Raw genomic sequence first — 12,516 nt, forward strand, 5'->3', positions numbered from 1 at the left:
TATCCAGCTCTGCATGCGTACAGCGCATCTCTCTGCAGATGCCGAGTAACTGGACCCTGTTGAAAAAAACAGCATATGCTGGTTAGGTATGTTTTGAGCAGGAGCAAGTTGCTTAGGACCAGCACATGACCAGCTTAAACCATCTCAAACAAGCTGCCATGCTTCAAAACATACCTAACCAGCATATGCTGGGGAATCCTCTCACTCAATTAAACATGCAACATAATAATGTCATGAGACAACAGTGCAGCGTAGGACTGCTTGAAATATTTATCCTTACATGCACTGTTCCTTACACTGTTTCTCACACTGTGTTTCAAAATAGTGTATAATGCACAGTAATCAGCATGCTGCTGTTTTATTCTGAGCACAGAGTAGCAGGAGGGAAGGGCAGAACTGTTCTAGTGTTTTCCGTGTTAGAACAGTCAAGTTGGAAACTTTTTTAATGTAATGAATTAAAGGTCCTCTGGTTGAAGTGTTCAGTGCATTCACACTATAACTATGAACGTTTTCTCCTGTAGGTTTGTGAATGTTCTGCTGCCCGCTGCTGCGCGAGCCGTGGGTGTCCGGATCCGCTGGTGGCAGCCGCAGCATGACGGGGCCGATCGGAGCGACTGGGCTCTGGATAATGTGCTGATCTCCGGCTCAGATGCTCACGCTCAGATCTCAGACACGTTTGGAGGAGCGGCGCTGCCCAGCCATGAGAGAGCGCCGGCTGACAGCACACACACACGACACAGCGGCTCATCCGTCATCCATGAGGAGACCATCGGTACGAGATCACGTCTACAGATACACACACACACTACAGCAGCTCAGTCTCCTTCCACGCGGAGACCATCAGTACGAGAGATTTATAAACACACACCTTATGAGGGATCATTAAAAGTTTCCCTTTTTACAGTTCCCTCCACTAATATTGGCACCCTTAGTAAATATGAGCGAAGGCGAAGGAAATATCCTTTTGATCTTTCATTCAAAAAATTCACAAAATTCTAACCTATCATTGAAGTAAAACAATTGAAAGTGGGGGGAAAATCTCGTGATGAAATAAACGTTTTTCTCCAGTGCATGTTATCCACAATTGTTGACACCCCTAGAAATTCCAATGAGTAAAATATCTCTGAAGTATATTCCCATTCATATTTACATTCTTGAGCACACCAGGGTGACTAGGAGCATGAAATTGTCCAGCCATAACGTCCTGTTCCACAGGATTATAATAATGAGGAACACAAAGAAGTTTTATGAGTAAAACCAAAGAATATAGTTCTGATGTGCAGAACAAGATTGTTGAGCTTCACAAAATAGAAAGTGGCTGTAAGAAAAGAGCTAAAGCATTGAAAATCATTTCCACCATCAGGGCAATAATTAAGAGGTTCCAATCAACTAAAGATGTTACGAATCTGACTGGAAGAGGACGTGTGTCTATATTCAGTTGTCAGACACGACTGGAACTCCAAACGGGATGGGCTTCTCTGGTCAGATGAAACTAAAAAAGAGCTTTTTGGCAGCAAACCCACCAGATGTGTTTCGTACAAACAGGGATAAAAAGTAGCCCATGCCCACGGTTAAATACACTGCTGGATCTTTAATGTTGTGGGCCTGTTTTTCTGCCGGAGGTCCTGGACGTCTTGTTCAGATGCATGGCATCATGGATTCTACCAAATACCAACAGATAAAAAATCAAAAACTGGCTGTCCATGCTAGAAGCTGAGGTTGGATCTTCCAACAGGACAATGATCCAAAACAAACATCAAAATCAAAACAAAAAATGTGTCATTGAGAACAAAACCAAGCTTTGGCCGTCCAGTTCCCTGGCCTGAACCCTGTAGAAAATTAGTGGTGTGAACAGAAGAGGAGAAGCACCAACATGGAGCTGTGAATCTGAAGGATCTGGAGAGATTCTGGATGAAGGAATGGTCTGTTCTCCAAACTCCTCCGTCAGTATAGAAGAAAACTCTTGGGAAAAGGACATTGCAATAATTGAGTGCCAATAATTGTGGCCAACGTGAACTAGAGAATAACATTTATTTCACAATGAGATTTCCCCCCATGTTCCATTGTTTTACTTTAATAACATCAAAATCAACACAAAAATGTGTCACTGAGCACAAAACGAAGCTTTGCCATGGCTGTCTCAGTTCCCTGACCTGAACCCTGTAGAGAATGAGTGGAGTGAACTGAAGAGAAGAAGCTGTGAATCTGGAGGATCTGGATGAAGGAATGCTCTCTGATCTCTTGTCAGGTGTTCTCCAAACTCTTCAGGCATTATAAGAGAAAACTCAGAGCTGTTACCTTGGGAAAAGGACGTTGCAATAATTGGGTGCCAATAATTGTGGCCAACATGAACTAGAGAAAGCATTTATTTCACAACGAGATTTTCCCCCCACTTTAAATTTTTTTACTTCAATGATAGGCCAGATTTATTTTCACAGCCACCTTTGCTCATATTTACCAAGCGTGCCAATATTAGTGGAGGGCACTGTATACAGATGGCAATGAAACTGAAATACTAACACTGTTGGTTTTCAGCTACATATAATGTTTTTGATACTATTTAATTTTTTTAATTTAGATTATATTTCAATGTAATTTGAGAGATTCATTCGCTGAATAAATTTAGTGCCAAAGCAATGGAAATAGTCACAGTTTAGCCACATACAGTCAAATTAAAATTTATTCAGATACCTTCAACATTTCTCATTTCATCTAATTTTACAGTGCATGTTTGATTTTTTTTTTTATTTTGATTTTTTGGATCAAGCCATCAAACTATTGCGTTGTATTAAATATCTATGTGGATGTTTGTCTTTCTGAATTAGTTTTACATGTGCAGTGCAAACCTCCGTCAGTCAAAGGCAGAGGATCACTGTAACCGTAACTCATCCTTACTCTCACTTCTTTTCTATATTCTTCTGAATTTCTTTCATTTCAGTGAGCGATCACTGGCTGTTTTCTGAAGATTGCTCCGTGAAGCGTTTCTGCAGCTCTCCAGACGGTGTCATGGTGTGTGGCAACACGGATGGACAGGAAGTTTATGCTGTTACACATGACATAATTCCTGCCAAAGGCTGGGTCATGCAGTTCAAGGTAAACTCTCACTGATGCATGCATGCTCTCCAGCCATCAGTCATTTGTTTAGGCATCGGTTTCTATGACGGGTTGTAGTCATAACTGTGATTATTTGTGCATGCAGATGGATAAGTATGTGTGTTGTTTGTCAGATTGCAGTTGGCTGCAGTGTGCCGGAGAAGCCTGCAGAGAGACAGATTCATGTTCAGTACTCCGTGAACTTCGGTGTGACCTGGAAGTACCTGGTTCCTCAGTGTTTACCTGCAGATCCTCGCTGTGCCGGACTGGTGTCGCAGCCGTCTGTGTTCTTCCCGGCCGACGGCTGGAAGCGAGCGGTTTATCCTCTACCAGACGGTCTCGCAGACACGTGAGAGTTCGCAGACACTGCTTTGTACATGTAGAATAAACCAGTTTTATCTCATATTCATCATGTCAGCATAGGTTCGCAAACAGCAAAAACACACCATGATTCGGTTTACCATCGACAGTTTCATGCAGTAGAAGTCAAGTCATCAGTTGTCCTTGTACTAGTTAAATCAACAAACTCAACCACATTTGTGACCCTGGAGCACAAAAGCAGTCATAATCAGTGTTGGGGGTAACGCATTACAAGTAACGCGAGTTACGTAATCAGATTACGTTTTTCAAGTAACTAGTAAAGTAACGCATTACTTTTTAATTTACAAGAGAATATCTAGATTTTGAAATAGTTGTATCTCTTAGCTTTGATGATGCATACATCTAAATTTCCAAAACTTGACCCTTATGACTGGTTTTGTGCTCCAGGGTCACATTTCAGACACAAAGTAAAGTGCATTTACTCTCCATTTTATTTACTTTGAAAAGTGATTTTTGCAGGCACACATGTAGGGAAGAGAGTTCTCTATAATCTTCAGGTGAGTGATGGATGTTCTGGTGTCCTCCACAGAGCGGTGCGCTTCCGCTTCTATCAGAGGCATTCAGATACGCAGTGGGCGGTGGAGAACTTCTACATCGGACCTGCTTGTGAAAACCACTGCGGAGGTCACGGAGACTGTCTGGACCAGCACTGTCGCTGTGACCCGACAGGCTTTCACTGAGGCTCAGGGTTGCCCGACTAAGTATTGATGGTTGGGTAAATACTGTCATACTAACAGCTGTCTAATTTTTTGGTTGATTGTAATCTATTACATACCTTTCTATCAAAGTTATCTAACATTATCAAGCTGAATTTGTTCAGAATAAAAGTATCGGTATCGGGCGAGTACTGGAAAAAGTGGTATCGGTGCATCCCTATTAGGATTACATTATGTAATTATTTGTCCCATTTTTATGTAAATAATTTTGAATTTTTTTATCTTTTTAAAATGCCAAATTGTATATGACATATATGAATATTTATTATGTATATATTTATGACTAATATCAGTGATAAATGAATAAATATGGTCTAACATTAATTATAATCTATTGATTCATCTGTCTAATAATGTCTAAAAATATAATAATTATGTCTACCAAGCTCTGATAATGTATGGAATATTATATTAACAGACTATCCAAATTTGAATAAAACAATAGGCCTATACCTTTAGAAGCAACAATGTGTCTGTCACTTTAAAGGTATGGTTCATCCAAAAATGAAAATTCTGTCATAATTTACCCAGGTTGTTCTAAACCTGCATAAAGTTCTTTCTTCTGTTGAACACAAAAGAAAATACTTTGAAGAATGCGTCTCAACTAAACAGCTGCAGGTCCGTAACTTCCATAGTAGAGAAAAATACTATCAGAATCATTGGGGACCAGAAACTGTTTGGTTACCCACGTTCTTCAAAGTATCTTCTTTTAATGTTCAACAGAAGAAAGAAATTATTACAGGTTGGAACAACTTGTGGGTGTGTAAACGATGACAGAGTTTCATTCTATCCCTAAGTCAGACAGTCCACCGTGAGCAACTGAAATGCTTCTCTGCAAACTGCGCGTTCATCATTAGTTAAAGGACAGACCCATTGATAACTTTCCCGTTCAGCTCTACATCTGGAGAGTCTTGTGTTCAAAGGGCAGATGTGAGCTCTAGATCTTTTAAACCGCGCAGGTTTAGCGCATGCTGCGTTCTGGAGACTTCATCGCTGTGGAAAAAAAGACGCCAAAATCACACGCAAGTGAGGTTCTCTAATACTTCTTATGAAACTGATTTAATTATAATTGTTATTAGTATTATAAACAGTGCAAAATACTTATTTGTTTATTCAAATATGTGTTGGCCTTTGTAAAATATGAGACAAATCGTGGCCCGTATAGATTTGATACGGGACGCACCATTTTACCTCTAAATATGGGATGATTCTGTATTTTAAGGGACGGGTGGCAACCCTTTTTCAAACACTCCTGTGTGTTTCTGTGTGAGCGCTCCGCTCAGTGAAGAGCGTGAAGCGATGGTCATTGACTATGTTTACATGGACATCAGTAATCTAATCATTTACCATATTCTAAATAAGACAATATTATGATTAATGTATTTACATGAGTTGCTTTTAGAATATTCCTTTCATCTTCCTGTTTTACATGTTATAGTACATCGATTAATGGCACTCGTCGTTACATCCCCATGCAACCCCATCTGACGCCCCCTCCAGAATTTCACGTATAAACATATAGTTTGTCTTCGTTATGATGCCATATGCAGTTTTGGGTTTTGCACTTTTAATTTTAGGGTTAGGGTTAGGTGCAATAAGTAAATAAGTGCAAATAAATGCAACAAATAAATAAGTGCAGTTAATTATTTGTCATGCTATACGTTCAAACAGACGACAGCATTGTTAATGCCATGCTCTTTTGTTTGCCGTCAAACATTTTACCACAGCAGTGAAAAGTCCTACACGACGGTAATAGTGTGATTTAAGGTGTGTACATGTCTTTACCAAGCGACAGCCTCCTGGTCTCTCTCGTGAAACCAACACGGAAGTGACTAAAACTGTAATTCATCAACTGGCCGCTAGAGGCTGGCTTCAAAAGGGAGTCAGTCCCATAGACTCCCCATGTTAAAATGCCCAACTTTACAGCAGAAAAAAATATATTTACAGCCTGGTACAAAAAGTGGTTTTGGTCTATATAGCTAATTTTGCCCTTCATGACAACTGTGAGGGGGGTGAATTTTTTTATAACTCATCCGTTTAAATTATATTAAGCCTTAAAGTTCTGCATAATTAAGGGCGTGGCCACTTGAGTGACAGGCGGATTGCCGCTGCTGTCACCACCGTCGAGCTAGGTGGGCGTGGTTTCAGCAACCTGCTCCCGCCTCTTTGCCCATTTTCGATTATCCGGGAGTGACGCCAAGATGGCGACAGCCGGCTCCGCCCACTTTGATCTTCAAAAACGCTCTTCAGAAAACTACGGGTGACGTCACGGACACTACGTCCATGTTTTTATACAGTCTATGGTCTATACTGCACTTCGATAATGTGACTAAAATAGGAATGATCCACGTTTTAATTCGATTTGTGTTTTCCTCGTGTATGATTTTAGCTGGATTAAGGTAATCAAAAATCTCTTGATTACATGATAGATTCTTAATCAGAGTATTGTCTTAATCGTGTTTAAATCGGATTATTGTTTTCCATGTAAACATACTCATTGTAGCCAATCACAGATGTATCTGTTGAGCGCGTGAACACAATGACCATTCAGCGCTGTTTAAGAATCGGCTCTCAAATCTTAGCGGGAAATGGACGTTTTTAAAACTTCAGTACCGAATGGTATCGCGGTCGGTACTTTCGACAACACTACAGACATGTGAACGCGAGCTCCGCAAACATCAGGCTTTCCTTGTGTCCCCAGCAGGCGTCGCTGAAGGAGCGCTTTGACTGGGACGGGGCCCGCGGGCCGCAGTGGCAGGTGCTGGAAGGCGGATACCCCTGTACTGACTGCAGGGTGCTGGTGGAGGGAACAGCACTGTACTTCAATGGTGCAGAGGCCAGACAGGCGGTCACTAGTGATCTGGACCTGCGTGGGGCGAAGTAACTGCACAGAGCATTTTCCTTTCTAAGTTCTGCAACACACATACCATATACTGTATGTCAAACCCTTCACGGTTTCACAGACATCAAAGGCCTTTAAGCCGTGGTCACGCTAGACTTTGAGCATGCTGCAACGGACATGATATGACGTCACGCTGTGCAGCGTCTTTTTAAAAACTTAAATTCAACATAAATTATAATACAACTAAAATGTAAAAATATACAATCTACTCCACTTTCCTACAGCACTGCAGTTTTAGATTTATGTTCTTTTAATTCAGTTACGAGGTCACGCTGTGACGCATTGATCTGCTGTTAGTCACATGGTATCACGTGATGCGAATTCGCAGGTCAGAGTTCACCAAGCTTTTGAACTTTGGAATGCAGCAAAATGCAAAACTTTTCGCACGAGTTTGTGTTTCCGGTCTGACGCATTCGTATGCGTATGAATGGAAGCCAATGGAACAAAAAGTGCAGTGTGACCATACCTTTATTCTGCAGGCCTCAGAGAGAACCCTAACCCTTAATGTAGCTGAGCACCTCAACTGTTTAATCCCAACTGCCGAGCTAACAATAAAATCAATGTTCCCAGAACACATTTCAAGGTTTGTTTTTGGTTAGGCAGGAACATGTTCTTTTGACACATTCTTTATTAAATGCTGTATTAGGTAATGATTTAAACAGAAGAAACAGGATATTGCATTGTTTTGCTTCTTCCTATGCATGAGGGTACATATTCTAAGCCTTTATCATTCTAATTTAGGGATGCTCGTTTTAACTGGTTAACCGTTAACTGACAGTAAGAATTTTGACCGATTAATACAATCAGATAAATGGTTTAAAAAGTCATTTATTTATTTATTTATTTTTTTCAGTAATTTATCAAAATATTTTCAAATGTTTGCTGCATGGTTAAAAAATACACTTACACGTATACAATAAAATTGCGTGTGAGAAAAAAAAACAGGCCTAAGTCTCATTTTATTTTTTCATTCAGAAATAGGCCTAATGCCGACACGAAATGTTTACAAACTCCACGACAAATCCTTTCAATTTAACAGTATTCGGAAAATAACAAGAATTAAAAACATAAGAAGGACCAGCCAAAACTAATTAATTTAGGCTAAAACAAAACGGAAACCAACGTTGGGTCTTTCATTCGACACAAATACAAATGTTTCTGTATTTGTGATGAATTTGAATGCCAAAATATTATTTAGGCTATTATGTAAACCTGGTTGTGTACTTCACTTGCGTTCCAATATCCACATAAAACAAAATGTGTTTGACACAACATCACGGCGGTATGGTGATAACGCTTAACGGCACAGATTTTACTACATATGTAAACAGAGCAGTGTGTTTTTTCCATATGTTTAATGGACTGTATTTTATTATAATAATGAAAAGGCTGCATTGTCAAGTTAGCGATGCTTAACTGTGTGCGCGAGTGCGTGCATTGTTTTCCTTCTAACAATGGAAACAACTAGGCCTACTCCTAGTCATACAGATAATCGAAACTGTAAAAGGTTTGCTTTTATTTGTGTACATTCACAATAAAAACAAATCTTTGTGCTTTTGTAAAATAAAGAAAAATTGGATGCTGCTTTCTGCCGTCTTTCGCGCACCACAAAAATAAACCGAAACACACTATTTTTCCATATGTTTGACTGACTGTATTTTATTATAATAATGAAAAGGCTGCATTGTCAAGTTAGCGATGCTTAACTGTGTGCGCGAGTGCGTGCATTGTTTTCCTTCTAACAATGGAAACAACTAGGCCTACTCCTAGTCATACAGATAATCGAAACTGTAAAAGGTTTGCTTTTATTTGTGTACATTCACAATAAAAACAAATCTTTGTGCTTTTGTAAAATAAAGAAAAATTGGATGCTGCTTTCTGCCGTCTTTCGCGCACCACAAAAATAAACCGAAACACACTAGACTACTTGTTGCACAGTTTTTGCTTTTGTTTTGTTAATTTATTATTTAAGTTAAAATATATTTCTCGTATAGGCCTATTTATTCGTTATATATATATAGCCTAGCTTATGTTTTTCTCTGCTGCCCAAATCTGTGTGTACCCTCATATTAATAACATTTGCCTGTGCTGCCCTTCAGGTTTGTGGAGTACTGGGCTAAAATCGGCAGCGAGGAGAACGTTACTCTGTGCCATCGTCCAACCTGTCGGAAAGAGGGTGTGTTATTGGATTATTCTATTGATGGAGGTATGCTTCTTTAATAATAACACAAATGCAAAATCATTCTCATCTTTCCTTTTATGAAGACACAAGTCATATACATTGATTGAGTTGTTCTCTCTGTAAGGTGTGTCTTGGACGCTGCTCCATGAGATGGACTATCTGAAGTACGTGTCTGTGAGGAGAGATTACATCGTGCTGCCGGAGACAGCGCTGACCAACGCCACTCGTCTGCGATGGTGGCAGCCGTTCTCGCTGCTGTCGGGCCTGGTCCGGTCGAGTGCGGAGCGCGCTCAGTGGGCTTTAGACAACATCCTCGTGGGAGGCTCTGACATCAACCCCAGCACCCTCCTGGACGCCTTTGATGACGGTGAGTCACGGGTTACTCACAGTGGCATTGAGATATCCTGAAGTCTGGAGCAGTGAAATATGATCCTGGAATCATGAAAAAAAATTCTTGAGCTAGTAGGGATGTAACTATATTATCAATATCACGATAGCAGAACTGTCTCAATATTATCATGGTCACATGACGATATGAAACGATAGGTCTTCCAGGCAAAATAAAAGTTTTTAAAATATATTTGTTTTGGGCCATTATGCTTTGGCACACTATCTGTCATAAGCACTAAAACCGAAAGCACAGTATGGCTTAATCGCTTCATCAAATCTGTTTTTGCTGCGTGTTTCAAAGCGAAGCGCACACTTCGTTCAGACTATCAGCTCGTGATCCGGTGTTTTCCACGTCTCAGAACGGCTCCGTTCACACTGAATGAATGCAGTCAACTCGTTTATTGCATGTGCTGTGAGTTTAGGAACACATAAGCCACCAGTTCTGCTTTATTTTCACGCCAGGTGATTACGCCATTTCACTAGATTTGTATTGAGACGCGTTTTTGTTTTTGTAAGCCTGTTTTGACTGAAGCTGGAGTTTTCCTTCAAAATAAAAGCTTAAAAGTGCAGCATTAATTGCTGACAGCTAGCGGTTTAAATGCAGTCCAAATTCAAAATATCTATTTCAAATGTCGCATAGCGTATGTGACGTTTCGAGCACGCAGGCTCTTCATCAGACAAATGAACAACACTGATATCCCAATCTTTATAGGCCTACCTCCAGGTGATCAAAGGTCACATGACCGTACAATATTATCGTGATAATAATAATACCAAAACAATAACATATCAACCAAGGAGAAAAACATAGAAACAAAAATAAGAAATAAAAATAAATCAAAACATATAAAGCTATGCAAAATACACGAATATAATTCTCAATATATTATTTAATAACATTAATTGATGCCTGCCTGGGTATATAAATACAAATCAACAACCACAAAGTGTTTATTATATGTAGATAGATATCTTGTGTTTAAAGAAATGGACGAATATCAAAGTCCTCATTTAATCCTCTAGGGGACAATGTGTCTAGTGTATAAATCCGGAAGGCTTCGCGCTGTAAAAGCAATTTGTTGATATCACCTCCGCGACGCGGACACTTCACTACCTCAATGCCTATGTACTGAAGAGTTATATTCGTGTATTTTGCATAGCTTTATATGTTTTGATTTATTTTTATTTCTTATTTTTGTTTCTATGTTTTTCTCCTTGGTTGATATGTTATTGTTTTGGTATTATTATTATCACGATAATATTGTACGGTCATGTGACCTTTGATCACCTGGAGGTAGGCCTATAAAGATTGGGATATCAGTGTTGTTCATTTGTCTGATGAAGAGCCTGCGTGCTCGAAACGTCACATACGCTATGCGACAGTTTTTTTTTTAAATAAATGTTTTGATAACTTAAAATAATTTTTTAATTTTAAACATTTTTCCACTTGTTTCTCAGTCGAGCACCCAGTTGAGATCGATGTGCGTGCTTTTGCCCGCTCTTCATTTATTTTACAGTGCAATTGTTTTATGGCTTCTGCTGTCATTGTTGTTGTTATTATTATAATATGTTCTAATTTGTTTGGCTTCCTAAAACACCAGTGTGAATGTAATTTAGACTGAGACAATAGATCACAAATAAATAGAGGGTTGAGTCCTCTTTAAAGTTCAGCTACAAGTCAATTCACTGACTTTTTTCTGACTTAAGTTTTAAGAACATGGGTTGGAGCTTTTAATTTTGAATTCTCAAAGTGCATTAGGCAGAATAATTTAATTTTAAAATGTACAAAATTTTCATTTTTTCCCAATTCTTCATTTGTCTTTTTTTTTCTTTTTTAAATATCGCAAAAAATATCGTATCGTGGACTTCATATCACAATAATGTTGTATCGTGAGATTTTGATATCGTTACATCCCTATGAGCTACTGTCCATATTATAGAGCTGCACTAATGTTCTCCTTCCTCCAGAGGGCGTCTCTCATGAAGAGAGTTGGAGCTTCTATCCCAATGCTGTCCGTACGGCCGGCTTCTGTGGAAACCCGTCGTTCCACTTATATTGGCCCAACAAGAACCAAGACGGGTCGCACAATATCCTGGCGACCCGAGAACTCATTGTTCAGCCTGGATACATCTTACAGTTCAAGGTTTGAGCACAAGATGTTTGAGATCAGGGGCAGCGCTAAGGGGGCTGAAGCCCCGAATGTTTTATTACCAAGCACTATACGCATCATCACTAAATTTTCATGCGCATTAAAATCATTTCTATTAGAACCGCAGATGTTCTCTACATTCCATTCTCTCGTTCACTCCCGTCAAGAAGTGCTTGAGGCTCGAACTTCTGACCAACTGGCCAACCATTGATAAAAGGTTACAGCAGCTGCTTCAGGTATCTGTAACTGAGTGTAGGCTATAACTTATCGCTATAATACCGATCTCGCCATTTGTCAAATTAGGTTATTTGTTACTGAACACTGTCACTGTGAAGCAACAAATATAGATATTTAATCATAGAATTATATGCAGTCTTCCGTGGACACACACGGGTTTAGAGCGATTATATGAACGGTTTGTTCGGCATGCATGGTTAGTGGCAGACTTTTCTTCGTGTCAAGGCAACAAATATTAAGTGGCTTAAATTGTAGAGACAATATTGCCTTTTTTGCTCTATTTCGGTAACGAAAATGGTTGCAAACAAAGCCATGTTGTGCGTCTCTGCAGCAACACACACTCTGCAGCGGTGTTTCCTTACTGAATGAATTTTGCGTTTTTGAACAAATCGGTTGATTCAATGATTCACTGATTCATTCATAAAAACGGTTTCTTGCCCTGCGTCCCAATGTTCATACTATCCA

General features: G+C 39.5%; 1 protein-coding gene across 1 annotated transcript in view; it reads left to right on the forward strand.

Annotated features, from left to right (window-relative positions):
* LOC107681433 (reelin-like) overlaps positions 1-12,516 on the forward strand; it is a 112,127-nt gene that overhangs the window by 79,862 nt on the left and 19,749 nt on the right. Inside the window, 11 exon segments of the mRNA XM_016477736.1 lie at positions 522-772; positions 2,939-3,093; positions 3,228-3,442; positions 4,004-4,143; positions 4,803-4,812; positions 4,861-4,879; positions 5,098-5,103; positions 6,892-7,070; positions 9,192-9,298; positions 9,399-9,641; positions 11,633-11,808. Of these exon segments, the coding sequence (XP_016333222.1) occupies positions 522-772; positions 2,939-3,093; positions 3,228-3,442; positions 4,004-4,143; positions 4,803-4,812; positions 4,861-4,879; positions 5,098-5,103; positions 6,892-7,070; positions 9,192-9,298; positions 9,399-9,641; positions 11,633-11,808 (1,501 nt within the window).

Source organism: Sinocyclocheilus anshuiensis, unplaced genomic scaffold (genome assembly GCF_001515605.1).
Source record: "Sinocyclocheilus anshuiensis isolate Anshui unplaced genomic scaffold, SAMN03320099.WGS_v1.1 scaffold2210, whole genome shotgun sequence".
Taxonomy (NCBI): domain Eukaryota; kingdom Metazoa; phylum Chordata; class Actinopteri; order Cypriniformes; family Cyprinidae; genus Sinocyclocheilus; species Sinocyclocheilus anshuiensis.